Genomic DNA, 26,196 nt, shown 5'->3' on the forward strand with positions numbered 1-26,196 from the left:
GCACTAAATAACAACTGTTGCATGAAACAATAATTTTTACATGTCATCTTATCTATACTTTATGCTGGAGAGCATTCAATCTGCCTGAATAGACTGAGCAGTAAAAAATTCTCAGATGTGCTTTCCTCAGTGCCTTCAAATTTTCTCCTCTACATGTCCACTTCAATGACTTCATGCAAACATGTAAGTATATATATTCATACATATAAAGGTAGCAGTACTTTCATAATCACAATGGATTTTTTTTTTCTTCAGCACTGCATTCTAAGGATTTAGTTTGCCTGCCTAATTTAGAGGATTGTACCCAGAACTTTTAACACGTTCCTAAAGATAATCCATTTACGCAATCATTTTGAAAACTGAAAATAAATTTAACCTGAAGATTTTAAACACCTTTTTTTTTAATTTTTAAATTAGCATAATAAATGTAATTTTTTTATGTTTTTAAAAAGGTTACTGTTGACACAGGGGAAATAATATTGGTTAGAAGACTGTCTTCTAAGAAGAGCAATTTTTCAAACAGACTTACCAGTAACTACAATTGATCAGATTGGTGCAGGGCCCAAATTAAACTTGCAAAATTCTGTGCACTGCCATACACAATTTCTCTCCATTCTTGCCTATTTTCAACTCCCCTAGATACAAAGGCAAATATAAAGGATACTTCAGCCCATTCCTACTTCTCATCTATACCATGCCATGCCTAGAAGACATCAGTTTGTCTGCAGTGCAGCTATGATATATACAAACAATTAGAATATGTATGCATACCAACACTATATCAGACAAAATTATCATTTCTCCTACTGAAAATACAGTTAATTTTAGGATATTTTTTCCAGTAGTTTTCAATTCCTAATCTGTAGGGAAAAAAAAATTTCTGTCCAAAACAAGAAGCTTCTTCATTTCCAGTCATTATGGTACTGCTTACTGTATGATTAGTGTGTTGCAGACATAGTTAAGTTTCTGGAATCCACTGCATTAAAAATCTGAAGATTAATTTCTTTGTTAGAGCATTGCCAGTGATTCCACACTCAAAATACATATCTCTTGTGAAGATAAAATATAAAATAAAAATCAAAAATCAACAAATCACAGGACAGAATTGGTGTGCACAGTCGATTTCTTTCACATCTATGATATTTGTAAAGTCCCTCCCTTTATGGTTCAGGCAGTCATGACACACACTGTAAAGTTACAAATACCACCTAGCTTTTTAATTCAGGCCAAATTAGAGAAATAATAAAAAATAACTATTATGTTTCAATAGTTCACCATTTTGATTTGACACTACAATGTATCAGTATTACAATCCTCAGTAAACAACCATGCAATAGTACTACTATACTGCTAATGAAGTAAAACAGATATTATGGCAATTCACAAAGGTAATGGCTAGATAATAGTCTTCAAAGCTCCAGCATGTGGCATTTCTTTCTTTTTAAAAAATGATTAATTACAGACATCTACAAATATTATGTTTTCTCTCTCCACCTCCATAGAATCATAGAATCACAAGGTTGGAAACGACATGCAAGATCATAGGTCCAGCCATCCTCCCATCACCACTGCTACCACAAGCACTAAACCAGATCTCGTAGCTCCTCATCCAGACACGTCTTGAACACTGCCAGGGACCGCAACTCCACCACCTCCTCCATGGGCAGCCATTCCAGAGCCTGACCACTCTGAGAGAAGAAGTTCTTCCTTATCTAATTTAAACCTCCTCTGGTACAACTTGCGGCCATTTCCTCGGGTCCTGTTCGTTTCTTGGGAGAACAGGCCAAACCCCTCCTCACCACAGCCTCCCTTCAGGAAGTTGTAGAGTGCAGTGAGGTCTCCCCTGAGCCTCTTCTTCTCCAGACTGAACAATCCCAGCTCCCTCAGCCGCTGCTCATAAGACTTGTGCTCCAGACCCCTCACCAGTTTCACTGCCCTTCTCTGGACACGCTCCAGGACCTCAATGTCCTTCCTGTAGTGAGGGGCCCAAAACTGAACACAATACTCGAGGTGCGGCCTCTCCAGAGCTGAGTACAGGGGGATGATCACCTCCCTGCTCCTGCTGGCCACACTATTCCTAATGCAGGCCAGGATGCCATTGGCCTTCTCGGCCATCTGGGCACACTGTCGGTTCATGTTCAGCTGAGAATCAGCCAACACCCCCAGGTCCCTTTCCTCTTTCCTCTTCACAATCATCCAGCCACTCATCCCCAAGCCGACAGTGCTTGGGGTTATTGTAGCCAAAGTGCAGGACTTGGCACTTGACCTTGTTGAACCATTGTTGGGAACTATAAAGAGCCTGTGCAGATTCCAAGTCAGAGCAGAAATCACAGAATCACTGAACTGTGGGGGTTGGAAGGGACCTCTGAAAATCATCCTGTGCAACCCCCAGTGCTAAAGCTGGTTCCCTACAGTAGGTTACACAGGAAAGTGTCCAGGTGCATTTTGAACATCTCCAGAGAAAGAGATCTCAAGTTTATGATATCTGTACACAACGACAACAGGTGAACAAGGAAGAATCTTCTTTGTCAACATCTAAATTTTTGGTGGTTCCCAGTAAGAGAATAATAATTATTTTTTCATGGAGCTATTGAACCGTAGCCATTGTACAATTGTTAGAAAAACAATTCCTATTACATAAATTCTCATTATTTCACTTACAAAAAAAGCATTCTATTAGGAACATCACTCAGTGCAAATATTAATAAAAACTCAGATGGCAAAGAGTACTAGATTACCTAAACGAAGAATGTTCTCCACTGGGATATAAGTCATACATTGCCTTTTTTTTTTTTTTTTTAGTTCAAGAAATAACTAAATAGAAAACTTTCTCTAGTCTACTTTTTCCTGTGAAAATCTTCTATGCTAATTCTATCATGAATTTGTTAAATTACACCTTAGAGCGTGGACAATGAAATTATCTACATAGATCGTGCATTACAAAAGGGAGGATAAACAAAAGCAGGCATGTAACTATAAATATCTAAGTATCTTAATAAACAATAGATTATTTACTTTGAAGAGGATATGTAAAAGAGACAAATGCAGGTATTTGTTCTATCTGATTATATATAGGAAGCAACCTTTACAAACTAACTTCATCTGCATTCCCAGCTTCTCCAAAATAAGACCAACAGATCATAAGACTAACCCCACCACAGGCTCTTACATGACAATTCTTGAAAACGTTTGCATAAGCAGAGTAAGTGGAAAAGAGGAAAGAAAAAGCAAAATCATAGAGCAACAATTAATGTCTTGCTTTTACAAAAAAGAATTCCTAAGGTACTTGATCCTTAGCTTAAATCCACAGGAACATACAAAACTTGCTATCCAAGATACAGGACAGTCATGTAAGTTAACCTTCTAAAAAACATACACAGCAACATCACTGACTTCAGTCAGGAGTTTAAAGAGACATCATCTAAACATAAAAACATAAAACAAGGAAAAAATTAAAAAAGAGTAAAAGATTTTAACTGATCAGAATAAAAGACAAAGCATTTACAGGAAAAGATGACAAGCAGGAGTGGAAATATTATTGTTGCCTCCCTTGACAAAGTTCCACTTTCACTTGCTTCAGCAGAACCACAGAATTGTTTGATTTGAAAGGGTTGGAAGGGAGATTTAAAAGTCACCAAATCCAACACTCCTGCAGTGAACAGGGATACCTACAGCTCGATTGGTTGCTTAGAGCCTTGTCCAGGCTAACCTTGAATGTCTGCAAGAATGGGGCATCCATCACCTCTCCGGGCCATCTGTGCCAGCACTTCATCACCCTTATCGTAAAAAACGTCTTCCTTATATTTAATTTGAATCTCCTCTCTTTTAGTTTGAAACACTTTCCCCTTGTCCTATCACAACAGACCTTGCTAAAAAGTATGTCACCTTTCTTCGTACAGCCTCCCTGTATCAGGACTGTCCATTTTAAAGAGTCAGAATAATGTTAGCAATAAAGTTTTCTGAAAAGATTCTATAATTATTTTAGCACAGATCTGGGGAAATTGGGCAAAGATGTTATGTATCACCTTAGTTAAGGAGGGCCTGGGCACAAGATTTATTTAGTAAGATAAACAGTAAAAGTGTTTTTAATTGCTATGGTACAGCTTATGGGATCTAGCAAATCCAGTTAGTAACTTCTAGAATAAGTATATAAAAGAAATCTTTTGACTCAATCTGCTTAAGCAAACAGCTACAAATCCTTCTAGAGATGTTTGTACAGATCCTTTTCAATATGGCCCCAGTATGGTAAAGGTGAAAGCAACAATCACACCTGAATTAACACTTGTACTTTATTCTGCCATAGAATTGAATAAGTACCAACAATTCCACTCAATATCTTGCCACAGTCAATCTGCATGTCAGTGCTCAGCACACCCAGACCCAAAGGAATTTAAAGCCACATGCAAGACACCACAAGGGAACAAAGCAAATCCTCCCTATTGTATTACCAATGTAGCATGATCAAAGTTATCAACAACAGTATCAGAAAAAAGCACTCTATATTTATTTTTATCACATAAACTCAACTTAAACTGCTACATTTTTTTACCCTGAAAAGAGATAAAAAGCAGGATGAAAACTGGCAGCCTAACATTCAGACTGACAGACTACTCCTCTGAATAGCAGGTGTCACCGAAAACAAGAAAATCTACTTAAGATGTGGGATCAGTTTCCATCATTCTAATTTCAGTGTATGAGAGCATAAGAACTTTTACAGTGCCTCAAAAGTAGAAGTGTAGGGTACTTCATTGGTCTCGCTGAAGATGCAGATAAGACATACAAGGATATACAAACAGGAATAAAGAACATTCACAAAGAATGCCATTAAGTCACAGAGTTGCTATACTTAAATCACCCTGCTTTATAATTCAGAATTTTATTTACACAGAACATATTCATTTAGAAATTAAAAGTATAAGTGGATCGGGGAGATTAAAAGCAAGGTGTTCCCTTACAGACCTGTTATCAAATTCCTTACAAGTAAATATACAAAAAACAACTGAGAAACCTGAACTTATTAAACAGACTTTGAAATGTGAAGGAGAGAAGGAGGTGGGAAGGATTCAGAAAAGTAGTCTGGAAAGCTTGGATACTCAGAATGGGTATCAAGCTGTTGACGTTTCCCATCTCCGAGGAACACAATAAGGCAAGACCAAGGACAGAAAAAATATCCAGGGGACAATATGTGATTCCCCCCACTTGGCTACAGCCAGAGTAAGCCTTTAGAAATATAATGGTATACTGTCATCAAACATCCCTTGGACTTTTTTTTTTTTGCCAAAGAAGCAGGAAGGTTACCCACTTTAGGATGGTACCACGATAAAAATAGATATTTTGTAATTGCTGAATGCCAGCAATTTCTCAGAAAGAAGTGCAGCCCTGTTGTAGATATTTTTACTTTTCACAGGTAAGAAAAGCATAGGTAGGTATCAGAGCCAGTTATACAAATGAATTTTGGAAGGGAAATAACACCTGAAGAAGGGAAAGGGAAAGGATATAGTAAGTAAGCACAATAAATATCCATTCCACAACTGAATCTCCCTTTTCCTTCCCCTAAGGTCTCCGTCCTTTCCACACAGAGATCTTTTATTCTTCCATTTGCCTACTTCCTTCTTCACCTGAACTTTTCTTTTTTCTCCATGTCTACATCCCATTAAATCAAATAGGAAAAAATAATGCACATATATTAGAGAAACAATAATTCAACATTTCTGTCACATCTCATCAAGCAAGAATTTATTCAGAAGTCTTTTCAATATGTGCTTCAGTTGGGATCACATCTTGTACTGTGTATAATTTGCAGCACAATGGATTACAGAGCTCTTTACAAAAATAATAACCTAAGCATAGAAGAAATGCATTGATATATTCAGTCAGAACTTTCTTTCCTATTCACAGTTCAACTAACTCCAGAAATGGTTCTGTACATTTTATATTGAGCTTTATTACTGTTCTCAGTCAACAGAAAGACCACTTAGGACAAACCGGCCTTTTGCTCAATTTCTAAGACTTACATTATGTTAGCTCTCCATTTTAAACAGATTGAGTTACTGCTTCATCATCTATTATATACTCAGGTTATTAATAATTTAACATACATTTTATTCATATATACACAGATGTGTACAGACACATATAATCTTCCTCAAACTGAAAAAAGTATTTTGCCTATTTCTGCGCCATGTATAAAAACATGGATTTCTGTGCCACAATAAAAACACATAAAGATTTTTTTCTAACATTTATTCAAACCAATCCCAATCCCCATTCCTCTTATTACTTCACAACACTCCAATGCAAAGTACATATTAGAAAACAAATTAGTAACCACCGGCTTTTCTCTGCTTTTGAAACTGAAAGAAATTATTTTCATCACTTTCCTGCTGGGAAGTAGAAATAGTTATTTTTAAGATTGTTGTATTTGTTCCAGCATTGTACTAAAATTTCTCATGAAATAAAACCTAACTTATCAGCAATGTTAGCTACAACTTGGTTACCAGGGACGAAAACAGATGATTTGACAAAACTTAAAAAAATTGATAAATTTCTTTAATTAGGTTAGATAAGTAACCTTCCTGGAGTAATTATACGAATGCATCTTGTCCAAATAAATTATTCAAAGACATAGGTCCTTTTAAGTTTACTATTTTATTTTTTATTTATTATTTTTCAGTTTGTGAAATTATTATTGAGCTATTTCTTGCAACCAGAAATATCCAGAATAATTAATAATGCCAGGGCATTCTGACAGGAAAATACTCCATGTACTCTGAATTATGTACTCTATATTTATTGAAACACAAGAGAGAGTTTATGCCGTTCCCAAATCCTGTACAGAAAAACAGTTAACAGGACGTAAGCTTTAACTTTTCAGTTTCATTGCCATATACTCTTAATTTTTATTTATTTTTCATATTTTATGTTACCAATAGAACAAGATCCCCCTCAGACAGGATGCAGCAAGAGGTCCATGTCATCACAGCAGAGGTTTAACGTGCCTTTATTTAGAAGTCTTTTAAAATCCTCCCTATCCTGCTGCAATTGTAATATGGTTAAAACAAAGCTATGCATAGCTTTGTGACTTTCTGCCCATGTACTAATATGGAAAGTGATATCTTTCTTTAAGTTGGAATGTTATTAAGTCTGGATTCAAATGGCTCAGACTTTTAGAAGTAAATGACATTTCATCTACAAGTAAAAGCACGTTCATTTATTTGAGAAGTTGAAAAAAACATCAAAAACTATCCTTAAATAAACCTCCAATGTGATTTGAAATCATTATTAACCCAATCACTTATGACCAGCTTAATCTAGAATCTCCTTAGGTTATTACGATTTGCACAATTCTACAGTAAATTACTTCTGCAAATTCAGCATGTATTTTTAATGAAACAAAAGTAAAACAGAAGTTAAAGCATTTAAAAAAAAAAAATAAACAAAACATTCCCAAAACAGGAACTTTGTTAAATTTTGTGTTTATCTTGCTTGAAAGAAGCTTACCAAACTGTTGTTTCCACCTGACTGTCATGCAGCTGTCGATTGTCTAGTTGGGCAAAGAGAGGAAAGAGAACTTGAATCCCTCCAATGGAATGAATTGCGCTGTGAATGGAGTGGGTTACGATAGCTTTCACATCCTAAATTAATAAAAGAAAGAAAGGAATGGGAAAAAAATCACTAATCTCAGTTTTAAAGGACAGTTAGTAATATAACTATAACCACTGAATGAAGTGCAAACTAAATCAGACATATTTTTAATTTAATTTCACTAGTCATGTTTCTAGTACAATAGATATACCTAAAACCAAACACAAAGAAAAACTTCAGAATCAAGGTAAACTCTGGCTTATGGCAGGAAGTATATATTTCTTGATGAAAAAAAGTGAAAAAAGAACAGTTCACATGATGTGTACATTAAGAACTGAAATAACGTAAAATTATATTCTCCTTGTACAATAGCATACTCTCTTCATTAGCAACTACAATAGCAACTCTCTACATTCAAATGATGTTGAGCTATCAGTTATCACAGAACATGAATTTAGTAGCATTAGGTATGCAACAGAGAAAATCTAAAGGATACAAATATTTTCATCAGTTTTTTGCTCCCCAGAAAATTAACATACAAACCTTACATTGAGCTCAAGAGTCATAGTAACACAACAGTAAGCTGTTCTCCACAGTGAAAGAAAGAGGCAAAGAACATGAAACATAAAAGAAGGTAAATAGGTGCTTTAAAGGATACAAGTTATAACCTGGATGAAGTGGTAAGTTTTGATGTCTAACTCTGAAATTTGTATATGTGAACAAAATCAACAGTCAGAAGTCAGTTAAACTATGGTTTATGTATCTGTACTGGTTCAATTAAAATAATTTTGATGATTAAAAATGAAATAAAACACACAAACCTGAAGCATAAGAGCATGTGGGGAGTGTACAAAAATGGAAGGATTTTCTTTCGGTGAGGATTCAAGGCATAGCTGAGCATCAGTAGCCTTGGCATTGTAAGTAAAAGCAATGCTACTTGCAAGTTTCCCATCATATAGCACTTGTTTATGGTGCTCAGCCAGATGAATGTCGCTCTCAGATTTAAATTTGAATGTGCTCTGAAAAAAAGAAAAGAAAAGAAAAGAAAATATAAGAAGCTTTAAAAAGTAAAAGGAAGACCGAATCCTATTCCATTTTAAGGCAGTGGCTATTTTTAAAATAGCATAAATCCCGTGCTTCAATGACAGTGTAGATTATATATAAACAGAATGCTGAAATTAAATAAAAAACAAAATTCTAAATGCCATGTTTCAAACTAGTGGTTTTCAAACTTAAAGGAAGAATGAAAATCTCTCTTATTCTTAAATGTATAATGATCCATATCTGATCTAAAACTACGTTTTATGGTAACTCTGAGAAATCAATCAAGAACAAGAAGATAGATTTCTTTCTTTCTGAAAAGCGTTGACAGATTTACTTGGCACACGCCTACATGTAACATCATCTGAGAGCAGCAAAAAATAGCCAGTAGTAACACACTGTGCCAATGCAAATTGGCACATCATTAGAAATGATCACCGTTTTCATCATTGTAATATGCAATACAATATTTCAATACTGCAATAAGAAATTCAATTTCTTTTTCAAAATTTTTTTTGTTTTCTTTTCTTTTTGTTTTGTTTTTTAGATATATGTAGCTGATGCTAATTATGAAACGCTTTGTTTATCTGCACAGCATATGGTCATCTATACATTGGCCCATGTCAAAAATACTGTTGTTTTCATCTATTTCATCCCACAAATTTCTCTCTTCCTACTGTCCCCAACACAGTAAGAAAATATATCATGAAACTGTAAAACATGCAATCAGCAGGGATGTTGTTATCTAGGATGGGATAATTAAAATAGGCAATTTATAGACTATCAGTTGCTCCTTTCAAAAATATTGCAGACTCTGATCAGCTATGTAAACCCACAAAACCCATCTAGCTTTTGCAGAGTTCTCAAGGCTCCTGCAAACGCTGAATAAATTCTCTTGCTTATGACCAAAGGATTGGAAAGAATGTCTGCTCAAGTGACTGACACATGGCAATTTAAGGTCTTGTGACAAGCAGCCATTTGTATGTGGGTCATAAGAAATATGTAGGCTGAATCAACTGGACATCTGACTGCATCTGATTGAGAACCCTTGGAGCAGATATGTCAGTCAGCTGTGCCCCACGCATAGTGATGTTGAATGGAAAGGAGGCAGCAAAGCTGCACTGAAAATGAATGAGACACAGACACTAAAACTGAGAAGGAAATCAGAATAGCAAACAGGAATAAAGGAATAGGAAGTAAGTGGTTTATTCTACAATTTGGCAAAGTTAGTTAACATTATTTTTGAGTCTGTTAGGATTAGTGTTGGCAGCAACTGGAGGGAGGTGATCCATTGCCCCAGTACAGCACTGGCGAGGCTGCATGTGGAGCACTGTGTCTGTTTCTGGACTTCCCAGGACAATAAAGATGGACATATGGAGAGAATCCAACAACAGGACACAAAGATGATCAAGAAAGTGGAGCACCTCTTGTATGAGATTGAGAGGCTCAGAAGATCTCATCAGTGTTCATAAATTTCTGAACAAAGAGTGCAAACAGACAAAACCATACTGTGCTCAGTGGTGTCCAGTGCCAGGCCCACAGACACAAACTGGAGCATGGGAGATTCCCTCTGAACACCAGGAGCACTTCTGTACTGTGTTGGTGATGGAGCACTGACAGCGGCTGCCCAGAGGCACTGGGGCTCCTCCTTGGGGATCTCCCAGAGCTGCCTGGATGTGGCACTCTGCTAGAGTCCCTGCTGGAGCAGGATTGGGCCAGGTAACCTCCATGGGTCATTGCCAACTTCGACCATTCTGTGTTCTTCAATTTGTATTTGGGTCAGGAATCAGTTTTGTATGGGAACTCTCAGTGACCCCACTTAGTGCTTTCTGAATATTTCAAACCTGTTCAGAATAAGAGAGAGTTCCTTTTGGAAGAAACTGAACCAGAAATGTTCACCAACTGCTGACTGTTTATATGTTTATATATATATGACTGCATTCAGCCTAAAGTATCTGATTTCAACCAATCTGTAGTAAATACTGCCAGATACAGCACTCAGTTTCAAATGTTTTAATTCGTAACTGTGGTTCTCTATCTTGCCACTGTATTCACTGAAGCAGGAACAGTCACAGTGAGTCTTATGCTTAACAGCTTGAGAGTTGGCTCTCTGTTCAAATGGCCATTTCTATTTCACTCATCACAAAATCACTGCTACAGATTACCAGCTTGTCCCAATGAAGGTGATGATGTCTTTCTCCCCTAAGAGAATATTTAGCTACACATATATATTTTTGCACACTTACTGCAGAGACAAAACAGTTCAGTGATTTCACTGATTTCAGACAATATCTGCTTTCTACATGAATTGTATTTTGGTGTTTTATCACAAGAAAATTATCCTCACTAAGAAATTTTTTTTATGTCTTTAAGCCCTATCAGAGCTAAAACTTCCAAATATTTTACTTTTACACAGAATTTCCTGTCATTTCAAGTATGTTAAAGCGTTTCATCAAAAATGTGTATCATTACTTTACCGTGAACTTTTGCAACTTTCTAAATTAAAATAAAATGAGTTTTTAAAACAAATTTGAGCATTATTCTATTTCCTAATTTTCAGAGTTTACTATATCTCAATAGTTTATCAGATACCATTGTTGCAAAGACATGCCCAAATAGCTACAAATCAATGCAATACCTATTTTGGGGGTAAAAAAAGACTTAAAGGGACTTCCTGCCATAAAAGTCGAACTAAGTGATCGTAAGTTAGAAATTATTATGTTCTACTCACAAGAATATTATAATATGATGGAAAGAGGAGTTATTAATTCAGAAAAAATGCTCCCTTATCACTAGGTTTAACTTACATAGAAATATAAAAAAAAAATTAAGTTCAGTATATGCATACAGTGCTGGGAACTAGCAGAAGTGCATCCACAGGAGGATAGTAGAGGCTGGCAAATGTATAAGGCTTAATTACAAGTAGTTAATTACCTGTCACTGAAGAAATGAAACTTTGAGATCTAGTAGAATCAACATAGTGGCATAAATAAAAAAAAAAGACCCTTTGTTTTAACATGCCGAATAGCAAATACATGTATACATATTCCTTTGTACCTCCTTTATCAAGCTCATATGTGTGCATATATAAAAAAATATATATATAATCAAAAATAAAATATGACCTTGCACTACATAACTAGGTGAAGTAAATTTGAATTTTAAAGACTAGTTGGTGTGTGTTTATACGTGTATATGTATATACGTGCATGCATTAATGCATTTTTTACTCCAGCCTTCACAGACGACAAAATGATTGATACTGCAGCACTGATGAAAAGCAAACTCAGATGCAACAAGACACAAAGTAATCTGATACCTCACGTTGAAATGTATGTGGGAGGGCTAATAGGAGTGTTACAAACTTCATAGGGCTATTAGGAAAATTGTCGGAAATTCCCTTTACAAACAGCACCAAATTCTGCTATCAGATGCAGCTCTTAATACCACATTATTTTCCTTGCTCCTCTATTCTGCAATGACAAGCCCCTCAGAGTTCCACTGAGATATGCATCACACTCTTCTTTGCTGCCTGGGAACAATGCTGGGTAACAGAAATAGCACAGTGTGAGCAGGGAGATGAAGCATTCAGATCCTTTTGGCAACCTCCAGCATGTGAAAACAACGATTTGGAGGGTGAAAGTCCTGCTTAATAACTGCACAACACACACTAAGCATGCTTTTATATAGATGAAACCTGGGAATGATACAATGGAATGCCACTGGTGGATGAATGTGAGAAGCTTTAACAGGAAAGAGGCAAATAACATAGCAGAATTGTTGGTGTGTTTTCCTCTCTCTCCCTGTTATAAATTTGATTATTTATCATTTCTACACGCAGTTACTACGGTAAGTCTTCGGTGTTCAGACTTGTGGTGTCAGACTACAAGTGGTATTAGAATTTATTGCTAGACCATGAACTGTATAAGAATCTATTAATTCATTCAGACCGCATACACATTTCTGGAATTTTTAAATCTACAATCACTAATGAAAATTGTCAAGATGGAAATTACACTTTTGAGCAATCAGTTAGGCAACTGAAACTGTCTATGTTAACAGAAGTATAGCATAAGGCACATGTTCATTTTAGAATCATAGCAGTTGAATTTAACTACAAAAGTAAACATTCTCAATTATCATTCTTGTGTATCTTAACATTAGAAAATAAATTGCTTCAATCTACTGGAAACCAACTGTGAACTTTTTTTTAAACGTAGAATTATCTCTATAATCATTTAAGAATTTCATTTTTCCAGCATAAATTTTTCATTTTTCTATATTCTTTTCATAGATTCCAGAACAAAATCTCAAATAAAAGCATAATAAATTATGAGGAAGCAACAGCAGAAGATCACAGTTTAATTCATCGGCAGTGTCCAAGACTCAGTGTAACTGAAGCTGAAGCTGAAATATGTATAAGGCTCTGTAGGTGAGCCAGAAATGAGAAGTGATCATTACAGATGTAGCTGTAAAGGAGCAACAAAGAACACTTTCTGACAGTATCTGACTGCAAGTGAAATTTATAGATAAAATGTATAAAAACTCATTGTACACACTGAGTAACTTTATAGCTAAACTTTAAAACAATAGCTACACATTTTTTACTAACCTCTAAGAGGCTTCTGCAAATGGAAACCAAAGCCTTAATGAATGTTTAACCATGATTAGTAAAAGCTTAGTAAAGGTGGATTAGTGAAGCTCCTAGTTGTCTAAACAAGGAAGAAAGGCACAGTACACAGGAAAGAGGCATTAACTCTGCTGAGAACACAGTCTAAACTGAATAACATACAAAGGAAAAACATCCCTGAAGAATCGAATTACACTTAATTACATTTAATTGACATTTAAAAAAAAATCAGTAAGAAGCTGCAGTGAAGAAGTTTAGTTTAAGGGAAGCCTATGAATGAAGGAAGGTAATTTGTCAATAGTGTAGTGATGATAGTGCAATAAGTACTGAAAATGATGTCTAGTATGAAAACATGCATGCCTTCTGGAACCCCTCATGAAAGGCACGTAATATTTTTCACTTCTTGTACCAAATGAAACCATTACTGCTGTATCATCACTTCAGTATGCTCTTGCAAATCCAGGATTTTGATTTATTCACAAAGATTTATTACGTTTATTATTAAGAAGTATAAGGTTACATTATTTTTTTTTAATATGAAAAAAAAAGGAGAAATCTTTCTTCAAACAAAATAGAGTATTAACACTGGAATAAAGTATTGCTTGTTTGCACAGGTGACAAACATCTCTCAACTGAACAGTTTGGTTTCACAGCAGTTAAAAACACAAACTACACACAAAGGACTGCCTCATCTTCAAGTAGCCTTAACATGTTTGGCTTTCCACACAACGTATGTACCAAAAAAGATGTTTTCAATTTTCACAGCCATTTGCTAGCTGTTGTCAAAAAATTTATAGCAAACATTTGCGGGATCATAAATTAATATTGATGTTATCTAAATTTTGATTTTTGTATTGATTAATACAATTTTGTACTGCTTAATGTTGATGCTATATACTTTGAATATAGTTCAAATGGTACCACAAATAACACAAATCAGCAAAAATAAAATTAGTGAATAATTGGTGGCACAAATCCAATAGTCTTTAGATGGAGTTAGACCTGATCTTTCATTTTCAAGACCTCTTCAATGGGCAAACAATTCCCACATGCTTCTGAAGAATATCTGCTTTATTTTCCTTGATGAAATAACACCATACATAGTCATTTCAAGTAATAACTAAGACTTTTTTCATACTAGAGATTGAAGTTGATGCACACACCATGAATCTGTCCAAACTGTCTCCTAAATTTCCCTAGCAAAACCTAAGTTAAAAGCTTACTTCAGCAGAATTGTGCATTTGAACAGAATTGGATTGTTATGGTTTGTTGAATGCTAATCTGCTTTAATTCAGATTTTAAACACAAAATAGGAGAGAAGAGGAAAGTGGTTCCCCGGGAATTCAATACACAACACATAAAATTAAGCCAATTTGATTATGACCCAAATGAATAAAATTGACATACAATCCTGTTTCATCATTCCTTAAAGAAATTACTTGCATCATTCAAAAATCAGAAATTAAGAGTAGTTAGAAAATTTGATGAAATATTTATATTTTGAAGAAAAATCACACAGCTCTACACAATCCAAAGAGAAATATCTATATTCACACATAGCTTCCATCTATATTTATCAGTTATTTCTATCAATTATTTTTTGTTTCCAGTTTTGCAAAACTATTTTTAAGATCCATTGTTACCTTATAACCAGGTCCTAACTGATGTATTGCAAAAATCTGTGCTGGGTTGAGGGCTTCTGTGAATACATATACAGCTCCAAGTTGGCCACAGAACACTCTGTTAGCATCAGCAGTCTCCGAAGAGCCAAGAAAACATTTGTCATAACTCTGCATTAGAAGAGGCAATGTTAATGAGCTTTAATTATACAAACTGTACAATGAAATAATATTCATGTACAGACAAAAATAAAAGAAGACTGTAACGAGGAAAATAAATTAGTCACTTAGTATTTCAGTACCTAAATAACCGTAGTGAACAATTTCATTTTGATTACCTAGCCCTTAATTGTTTTATGGGTCATTAATACATTGCTTCTTTATCTACCTGCTAGGTTTTCTTTATATTTATTAACTATTTGACACACAACAGAGAAAATTAGAATAGCAGAATATAGTATTCTTTTATTATTGTGCTATAATAGCTAAAGGTCTGTAGCAGAAAGGAAGAAATATGATTCTTCTAGTTTGCCCTGGTGCACAGCCTTGTTCTATGACCTTATCCTATAATGATTTGGTTTGACTTTAAATTCTTCTGACTTCAGCTTTGCAATGAGGTGAAGTAAGAGGTATCCAGGATTTCATCTTTGATTTATCCTCCCTTCTGACCAGTATCTATTTTTTTTTTTCCTTTGGAACTTGTAATTTCTTTCAATAATTTCGATAATTTTTTTTTTACAAAAAAAAAACAAACAAACAAAACAAAAACAAACCCAAATTGCAACAAAAGTTCACATCTAAGATGCACAGTGTCGATGATAGGCTGAGACCACTCTGATGACTGGTAAATGCTGAAAGTCTTAAAAATTTTCATTTAGTTCATGAATGTCCTGCTTAGACTTAAAGACATTACTGATACTTGTGCATTTGTTGTTGGAAAGTTTCAACTCATCCTGAGCAGATAGCCATTTTTTACTTTAATTTTGTTTTGAGGAATTTGCCTCAGTTCGATGACACCACATTTGTAATTTATAATTTAAATATACATATAAATATATTTGTGCCTATGTCTAGACTATTTCCTTGCTCTTTTTCTTGTTATCTTCACCTGTACAACAGACAGCATTTTACATTTAATTTACATATAATTTTCAAGCTAATAACTCAGTACAGATCCCCCAACACCTCAGCTGACTTTTGAATCACCACGTTCTCACTCAACATACATGTTTACATTACCAAGGAGAACCCATGCTCTTAAAACCCCAATGCCTTTTCTTGCAAGTAGAAATTCTACCAAGAACATAAAGAATGATGCTCAGAAGCTGTGACAAGCAGAGCCCATCTGCTTTAATTAACATACAATATTTCAACCCTTCCTACCAAACCCAACTTTACTTCTACAATTTAGCAAAGGCAAACAGTTAATTTCCCCACATACTAATGTGCTTCCTATAAACGCACTCAGAACAGCCAAGATTCATATGGTAAACAAGAAATAGCAATGCGTAGTGAGCTGATGAATCATACGTCTTTGAAAATCTACCACGAGTTTAACTTGAAAGCAAAGCACGAGAGAGAATCGTTTTGTCTGCCTCTCTCATTCAAATCTTTGGGCCAGAAAAAGTACCTTTCTCCCGCATCATTAGGTGTGTATCCTCGTCTCTTTCATGGTAGAAGATAAAAAATTGGACTAAAAAGTTTTTTGAAACATAAATAGATTTCATTAAAATAATCTATATTTTTTAAAATATGAAATCTAATGCATTTCCTGTTATAATGTACTGTTAGGATAACTTGAAATCAGTCCAGTTAACATTTAGGTGTATACATAGGTGTACATGCAGTCTTCTCCAGGTGCAAATGAATGGTTTCTGCCTGAAGTAGAAGGACAGATAGAAGATGACTAACTGTGTCTTTGCACAGAGGTGACTAATGCTATGCAACTGTATGTCTCTACATATCTTTTAATTGCTAATCTCCCTTGTTATCCATACAAACAAATAAAGTATGAAACACAAAATGGCAATTTTGTAGCACTTAATTTGTTCTTGCTAACAACATTAATTAAATACTAATTCCTTTAAATTTAGCACAGCATTTTTAATCTCAATCAACTGCCTGTGAACTATTCCAAGTCAAACAATAAAAGAGGCAAAATATGCTTGTTGAAGGGATAAAGATGTAAGATATCAGTCTTTGCTTAGTACAGCAAGTCTCCTGACACTTCTTCATGCCACTGTTTTCTGGCTTTTACATTTTGTTTTTTTTTTCAATCTTTATGTATCTTGCAAACTCTCCATAAAAGAAATGATCTCTTACAATGTTTATACAGTGCTTGAAACAATAGGACTCTGACCACAGTCCAGGCTATCCAGTCCTACTGCAATATACGAAAAAATACTTAAGAACAAACAACAAACGTAACATAGAAATCTTTTAACCATTACCAAATATCACCTCTTGGAAAACCAGAGAATTTAATGTGATACAAAAATCAGTGCTTGGCAGCATGCATAACCATTTGGCTGAATGAACCTGTTTTTCTTAAGTGTTTTCTTTAATCTCTCTCAAATATGTAGATCTAGAAAAACTTCTCACGAAAAAAAGATTGAAATATTAATCTGTTGTTATCAGTATTGTCTATACAATATTATATATTAAAAATATTCTCTATATCAGTCACTCCAACAAAATCTCCACAGATTTCCTTAAAACAGTCAGGAAGAATACAGCTTAAAAAAAAAAATCCATGATATCCATGATATTCTAAGGAAAAGCAACAGTATTAAATTTATGAAATATGTAACTAAGGAAGATAGATTAAAGCATAAACTTTAAAAAAATAGAAAAATTTCAAAGATCTAGAGAAAATACAGTACTTTTTCTTTTTGCATTTACTTTGAACAGTTTGATCTACTGAATGCTGTAAGAAAAGAAAAAACAAAATCTTACATCATTCGTATTAACGTGCCACGCCATGTCACCATAGGATACCAGCTGACCATTCACATAACACCTTATTTCACTGTTTCTCCAGCGATTATAGATGTGCACGATGCTTATCATATACCACTGAAAAGAAAAGGAAAAAACAGTATGTAGTGGCAGCTTTAGTGCCATAACATGAACTAAATGACTGCAACTGGAAAATAAGTGACCCATCACACGAAGTTAATTGACCAAACAAATCATTGCAAACTCCTAAAATTACATAAAAGTCAAGTGAGCGGAACTTCAAATCCAGTTGGTAGAATTGTGACTAAATACAATGATGTACCTACCTGCATCCTTTCATGGGATTAGGACCAAAAATGCGTACATAAAATTAAGAACATAAATACAATCCCATTCCTGAAAGTGTAACATAATTAAAAACCGTACAAAACACAACCAAAGTCTCATCAGAAATCTAATTTTATGTATGCTTACCCTAAAAAAAAATGTAACGTGTATCTATTTTTTAATCACAGCTATCAGAAATTGTTTAATAAAGGAAAATATCCACCACAGCAACTTTTACATTCCAATTTAGGATCTTATCCCAATTGTTTCGTATGATTTTTTTTTTTTCTATTCTTTACCATTCCATCAGTCTTTGGACAACTGTTATATAGTTATTATTACATAATCAAACAGAGAAAACATCACAGCAAAATGCTTCCATGTACAACTGCGGTGGTCCTCCAAATAATCTGTTCAACTGTCTTTATGTCTATGATGAATTTTAATCGTGAATTGTAAATTTTCAGAAGAAAACCTTAAGTTTTCCCTAAAATCCAACTTTCAGAATAATCTAATCCTAGGAATGGGAATTTAGCCTTTGAGATTTGCAAATCAACCCCTGCTTAACTATAACAGAGGTCTATTATTTCAAATCATATACAAATCAGAAGAAAACAGGCATCCTGGATTCTGTAACCTTTCCATTTTATCTTAATAGCCTTGTTTGATGATTACTGGTCTACTACAAATATTTAGTAAACACATCTTCACGAAACTAAGCTGTGTCCCTTCTAACGGATTCTGTCCAGTAGATGGTTTCAAAAGTAATACTACATTTTCAAAGCTGGAAAAAAGTCAAACTATCAATGCAGTAAAATACTCATATCTGGATGAGCTACATTGACAAACTGCCAGCCTTGGAAAGCAGCAGTTCAAATACTTTGAAGTTACTTAATACCTGAGCAAAGACCAACTACTCTGAACATCCATTAGTTTTATTTTGTGTCACTTTCTGTGATTTTTATACAGTACTGTATTAAAAATTATCAAAAATCTAACTGGATTTCTAGGACCTTGCTTCACATTCTCCTAAAAGAATGACAGTAAAATTGTTTTCCAGACAGACACATAAATCAACAAACATAACAGAAGTCCTTAATAAATTGAATTATTTCATTGAAATTTAAGGTACTTTATTGTTCAGAGAATCTCATACACAAAAGAGAAACTCATTAACCAATTATTTACTGAAAGATTCAACTGTAAGAACCTATGAACACAAGGGTCACTTATTATGTCATCTACTTATATTGCTTGAAGAGTAGAGCAAGTGGGAACTCGTAGACTTTAAATCCTATCCTGCAAGTTGTAGCTACAATTGCAAAATGATTTGCTGCAGGTGCCTTTTTCTCACTCAGCTCACAAGTTCAGATGGCTAAACTTTGGGGAGAACTCACCTCCTAAAAGCTACTTTAAATAATCAAAGTAGCTGTTACAACACATAAAAAAAATTTGAACAGAAAATGTGTTTCTTTCATCTTTTCTGCCTTGGTAAGAAACCAAATCAAAGTTTATTCTTCCATGGACATCAAAGAAAAAAAAGAATTTCATGCATGCTGAAGTGTGACCTGTCTCAGTAAATCAATGATGTTTTCAATCATTTAAATTTTCTTCTCTGCTGGCTCTTTTTGCAATTACATATCTTTCAGCATGTGTCAAGAAACCAAAAAAAGAAGTCATCGTCTAAGTGGTTGAGGTTGTCTTTCTCTTCTACACTAACAATATTATTATCAATAGTACTGTGCCATACCATCTGTGATTCTATGATTTTATGATTCTATGATCATCATCTTTATAAAAGAGTGAATGAGTTACAAAATTTGCCATAAACGTAGAACTTGTTGAAAAAGTTCTTCATAGAATGCATGTAACTTAGAAATGCACAAGAAGAACACGAATTAAATAATTTTTCTTCCTTTTCAAATTTTGTACTCTGTACACCTGTGATTATTTGGATACAGCTGAAAAGGCATGTCCTTTATCTATTTTTTCTTTCCAATGAACAACATGAACAAACTCTCACCATCTAATCTTGCTGATTTGAAAAGGACTACTCCATATTTGCTCTGGTGCCGCCTGCTAAGCATGAGTTCAAATGCTGCTCTGAATAATGTTACTCACTAAGAATGCAACCACAATGTATGTAATGTTATCTTACAAATATCAATGCTTATTTTTTCAGATTGAGTCATTAAAAGAAATTTCTCCTGTCTTATATGCAACAAGTCCTACCTTAAAAAAAAAAAAAAAAAAAAAAAGTAAACTGGACATAAAATATTTTGAATTTTAATAAATGCATTAATCTTACATAAACATAAATATTTCACGTTCAGTTCCCCTCAAAGAATGTCTCCTTGCTACATACAATTAACCCTTTTACTGATTCAGGTTGGATAGAACTCATTACAGTGATACTGTAAAGTATAAAAAGGGTTAAATACAATGATGAAGTAAAAAGCAAATTCCTTTTAATAGAAGTAGGCAGTAAACTTTTGAAGGAGTGTTAAACTTCATCTCAGTTGCAGATGGAAAGCCTTATCACCTGAAGCACTTAACACTAGAATGTAATTTGAGTAATTCAGAGGCAAACTCCAAATTACTTTAAATAGTAGTACAGAGAGAGCAAGCATACTAGCACAGATAGCCCTTTTTATTTTAAAAATAAAATAGTCTACGTAAGTGTTATGTATCAGAAACTCCCTGTATAAATCCATCATTTCATCAAAAAGTTCCTACGATTCTCTTTTATTTACTACAGTGTTCAAGGATGATATTTTGCATAAATACCAATAAAATAATGAAGATTTTTTTCTTCTTTTTTTTTTTTTTAAATGCACAGAGTATATTTAATACAAAAATCTACCTCTCTGTATCAGAGAAAATAGAAATGTTTTTATACATTGCTTTTGAAATAAAAGAAAGCACACTATTACAAATCAAAAAAAGAAAAGAGCAGAATATATTTTGTCAACAATCCTTGCAGTACTCCCCAAATTAAGCTGTATTCTTTTACACATTTAGCACACACACATACTAGGATACACATTCTTCCACATCTGTTTTCCCAGTCTTTAAAAATGTATGTCAACTTTTTCCTCCTTAAAAACTTATAATTAGCAGAAGAGTGAAAAAGCCCTACTGACCACTATAGTGGTACACTTACTTCTTCCTAGACCAAGTTAATAGATGTAATATTTAATCCTAAGGATGAATAAGGATTATTTAATACTTAAGGATGAAGCACTACAGCCTTGGTTTCTGAAGTCATATGTACCCAGCCTTTTTTTTTTTTTTCCAAGTAATAATTAACAAATTAATGTTTCTTGACCAATGGCCTCCTTTCCCAAGAGGGTGAAAGGCAAAAAAAAGAAATAAACACACACACAAAAATCACAAATTCTTTTTTTTTTTTTTTTTTTCTTTTTTTGGGAAGTTTCTATTACAGATATAAACATCTCCCATAGATTCAGTAAAATATTCACCCCTGAAATCCCCGAAGCTTAGCTGGTCGCTATGATAATCAGAAATTGAGTGCAAACTGCATGACTAAGGCTCTGCTTTAGTCCGTGTTTCTTTTTCAAATCTTCTGTCACCTAGCATTGATCTGTTAGACAAAAAATGCCCTTGTCCTCTTTCCTTCTAGTTTATTTAACAGTAATCTCCATTTAGAGACAACGATTCTGCTGAGCATGTTCACTGCAACGACACTATTAAAGTTGTATCTTTTAGAGCTATTTTCTTGTATTTGATACTTTTCTAACAGAGAAATATGTTCACAACAATAAGTCCACAGTTTTACTCATTTATTTTCTATGACTTTCCATGTACAGTGTTTTAAGAGCATTTCAGACAATATACCAATTTGCAAGATGTTGTGCAGTTTGTTCTGTTGTGTGTAGTTTGAACTCATTAGCTGGCTCACTTGTTTGGAAACAAATAGGTCATCAATCTTTTATTGTAACACTGTCCACAAACCCTATAAGGAACTAGAAAGAGCAATACTGTCTTTTCATAGCATCGTTGCTTGTTGTGCATGTCAGTCTTCAGCAATATAATCTTTTCATTTAAATGGCCTTTGATTTGCATGTTAACTACTTCTTTTCACACATTCAGCTTCTTTTAGTCAACCTCCTTCCTGTCATGTGATTTTTTTGAATCTTTCACATAGTTTCTGCTTCAGAGAACTATCTACTTCTGTTGCTCTGTTCTCCAAGGCAAGCTCTGCAGAACACACTGAACTTTTCCTCAGTGTGCATGCATGCACACACGTGTATGCACACATAGTTTACTCCAACTACTTATCACAACTAATCCAGGTCCTTTGCCTCCTCCACTTGAATGAACTAAATTTACATTTTTAACTGTTGTTTCTTTTTTACTCCATGACAATCTAATTTCTTTGAGTCTGAGAGACCCTTCAGAGGAGTAAAATGCCTAAAGTTATCGAGCAATCTCCAAAACCACAAACAATCATTGTTGCAGCTGGCTCTCAAGAGCTGCTGCCTTGAGAGATACTGGCAACACTGCAGCACATACAAAATCTTACGATGATGAGGCAGTGACTACTGGGGCAATAGGAGAAGGTAATAGAGAAATCAATGGAAATACTTAAGAGGAACTGAGCAGTTATCCTGTAAGGAAGTGATAAGACCAGCTTCCTGGCTGAAGTGCCTCTACACCAATGCACATAGCTTGGGAAACAAACAGGAGGAGCCAAAAGCTACTGTACTACTGGAAAACCATGATACGGTTGCTATCAACAAAACCTGATGGGATGATTCCCATGGCTGGAGTGTGGCTATTAACTGCTACAAACTGTTCAGAAGGGACAGACAAGGAAGAAGAGGAGGGGGATTGCTATCTAAATCTAGAAAGGGAATAGAACATGAAGAATGTTCCCTAAAGAATAGTCATGAGCAAGTAAAAAACATATGGGTGACAGTTAGAAACCAAGGTAGCAAAGGGAGCCTTGTGACTGGTGTCTACTACAGGCCACCTGACCAAGCAAGGCCTATTGAAGAGACCTTCTACTTCCAGCTCCAAGAGGCATCGTGATTGCAAGTGCTCATTCTTCTGGGGGACTCCAACCACCCAGACACCTGCTGGAAAAGTAGCACAGCAAGATGTAGGCAACCCAGGAGACTCCAGGAATGCATTGTGGATAACTTTCTGAGTCGAGTAATAGATGGTCCTGCCAGGAGGGATGCACTACTGGACCTGTTGCTCACCAATGTAAACAAACTGATTGGTGATATCAGGATTGGAGGCTGCCTGGGCTGCAATGACCATGCTGTGGTTAAATTCACACATCCCAGAGTCCTGAGAGAATTAGCTGATGTAGTTATCAAGTCATTCTGTGGTAATGAAAAGTTGTGGCAATCAGGTGAAGTCTTTGGTGACTGAAAAAAAGGTAACATCACATCCATTTTTAAGAAGATAGAAAGGATCACCACAGGATCTACTGACCAGTCAGTATCCTCCCTGTGCTGGGAAAGATTATGGAGCAGATCCCCCTGGAAGCTATGCTAAGGCACATGAAAGACAGGTAGGTAATACAGGAGAACCAGCATAGCTCCACCAGGGGTAAATACTGCTTGAACAACCTAGTGACCTGTTATGATGGTGTAACTGCATCAGAGGACAAGGGAAGAGCTACTGATGTCATCTATCTGGGCTTCAGTAAGGCCTTTGACACAGTATCCCACAACATCCTTCTCTCCAAATTGTTAAGATATGGATTTGATAAGCGGACTGTTAAATGGATGAAGAACTGGCTGCAAGTTTGAGTCTAGAGAGTGATGGTCAATGGCTCAATGTCTGGATGGAGATCAGTGATGAATGGTGCCCCCCGGGGTAAGTGCTGGGACGGATACCCTTTAATATCTTCATCAACGAAATTGGTTGAGTGCACCCTCAGCAAGTTTGCTGATGACAGCAAGCAGTGGGTGCAGTTGACACACTAGAAGGATGGGATGCCATCCAGAGGAACCTAGACAGGCTTGAGCAGTGGGCCCAGGCGAACCTCATGAGGTTCAACAAATCTAAAGGTCTTGCACTTGGGTTGAGGTAACTCCCATTACGAATACAAGCTGGGGGATGAATGGATTGAGGGCAGCCCTACTGAAGAGGACCTGGCAGTACTGGTGAATGGGAAGCTGGGCATGAGTCAGCAATGTACTCTTGCAGACCCCCCTTTCAGTATCTAAGGGGGAGCTACAGGAAAGAAGGATACAGACTCTTTAGCAGGATCTGTGGTAACAGGGCAAGGAGAAGTAGTTTCAAGTTGGTTACAAAGAAAAAGGCTTTTACAGTGAGGGTGGTGAGGCACTGGAACAGATTGCCTAGTGATTCTGTGGTTGATGCTTCAGTTTTTTTAACTGCTCCTTTCCTAATATGATTTTTTTTTTCTTTTTCTTTTTCTTTTTTTTAAGGAAGAAATTTTGGTAGATAATTTACAAACAAAAATTAAAACTCCTGTATATCTACGTAATTCTGTTTTGTTTTTACTCTGTTTTGGGTTTTTTTTTGTTGTTGTTGTTGTTTTTCCAAGACAGGTCAAGCAAGTCAATCTTTGAGTACCCTAAAATTTTCAAAAAGCTTCTGGTATTTAAAAGTTTGAACTCTCATCCCAATAAGAAGCTACCAGTTCATATCAATAATATACGATTCTCTTTATTGTTTCATCTTCTGATCTTTCCTAGTCCACCAGAGATTTTATTCTCATCATGTGGCTAAAAATTTAAACTGAATAACATGGGTTTTCTACTTAGTGATTTACAGTGTTCAGAAACTTTACTCCTTACTGTTACAATGAATTTATCTATTTGGTTAGCCCAACTCCTTAATACCAAGCATGACTCCTCTATGTGTAATTTTAGGTGAGTGCCCACTGACTGACAAGTCATATTCTCATATTTTTGTTGTCAGTATCCTCATTTGTATTTGAGGACATGGTTTTCAGGTCTTTTCTGCCACACAAGTAGCCAAACAAAATGCTCCCAAAATATATTTTTCTTCAACATCAACTTCAAAAATTTATTTATTTATTTATTTATTTTAAATTTTCCATGCCAATTATACAGCCTTCCTTTAAGTTCATCCTGTGTTCTTATTCCCTATATGATTTTCTCTGAAAACAAAATGTCTCTTTGCTATAAAGGGCCTCCATAGGTAATATCTAAAGACACCTCAATATAGATAACAGCCTGTCAATCTTTTATGCAGCTGAAATCTTTCAAGCTTTATCACTCACTGCTGAATAAGTGGATACTTCACAGCTACTTCATAGTACAGCTCAATTGGAGAGAGGAGGCATCACACATTAAGGATACAGACATAATTAATAGTTTAAAGTTATTCACACGAACGTATCTTTCTGATCTTTTGAGCATTAGGCTTGATTATATAACTCTACTGTGATTCAACAGAAATATTTTAAAAAGATTAATTATTCAGAAGTTTAATGAGGATGTTTCCTAGCAAAAGCTATTGCTAAGATGTCTATATCTGTAAGCAAATGCTAGAAAACAGCTAGAAAATTACTCTTCCCGAGATACAATTTCAACAGTAAGCTGCTTTGTAAATAGGTACGCATTTCATTTATTACATATAGTTTAATACATACATTTGTTAGTATTTCAGAATTAACTAGAATAGTTAGAATAATACAACAGCAAGAGCTAATACTTTCCAAGTTTTGTGTGAAGATATATTCACTGACAGTAATATCTTGTTAACACAGGAGAAAAAAGAATCAGCTGGCTCTCAACATCTACTTAACAATAACATAATACACAAGTTAATAATTTCTTTTGTTCCTAGGTTTAGTGTTTAGTAATATAATGCATTATTTCAAAAGAAAACCTAACCTGTCATTAAAACACCTTTCTGGCTTTAAAATAAATTTGCAGAACAGAATCTACACATGAAGCAGATACATGTTTATAAGGCTGTATACACTGTTGAATGACAGGCTAGGAAAGAACGTTACCACATTAGAAAAACCCCACAAATTCAAACTACATAATAGAATCAGAA

General features: G+C 35.0%; 1 protein-coding gene across 2 annotated transcripts in view; it reads right to left on the bottom strand.

Annotated features, from left to right (window-relative positions):
- NBEA (neurobeachin) overlaps window positions 1-26,196 on the bottom strand; it is a 463,000-nt gene that overhangs the window by 347,291 nt on the left and 89,513 nt on the right. For both annotated transcript variants that reach the window (XM_042839098.1, XM_042839097.1), the window contains exons 7-10: window positions 17,830-17,949; window positions 14,899-15,045; window positions 8,406-8,603; window positions 7,501-7,634 (exon numbers count right to left, since the gene is read on the bottom strand). In XM_042839098.1, coding sequence (XP_042695032.1) covers window positions 7,501-7,634; window positions 8,406-8,603; window positions 14,899-15,045; window positions 17,830-17,949 — 599 coding nt within the window. The remainder of the gene's footprint in view (window positions 1-7,500; window positions 7,635-8,405; window positions 8,604-14,898; window positions 15,046-17,829; window positions 17,950-26,196) is intronic.

The sequence above is a fragment of the Centrocercus urophasianus genome, unplaced genomic scaffold (genome assembly GCF_019232065.1).
Source record: "Centrocercus urophasianus isolate 14NV4802_14NV808 unplaced genomic scaffold, USGS_Curo_1.0 seq_9, whole genome shotgun sequence".
Lineage (NCBI taxonomy): Eukaryota > Metazoa > Chordata > Aves > Galliformes > Phasianidae > Centrocercus > Centrocercus urophasianus.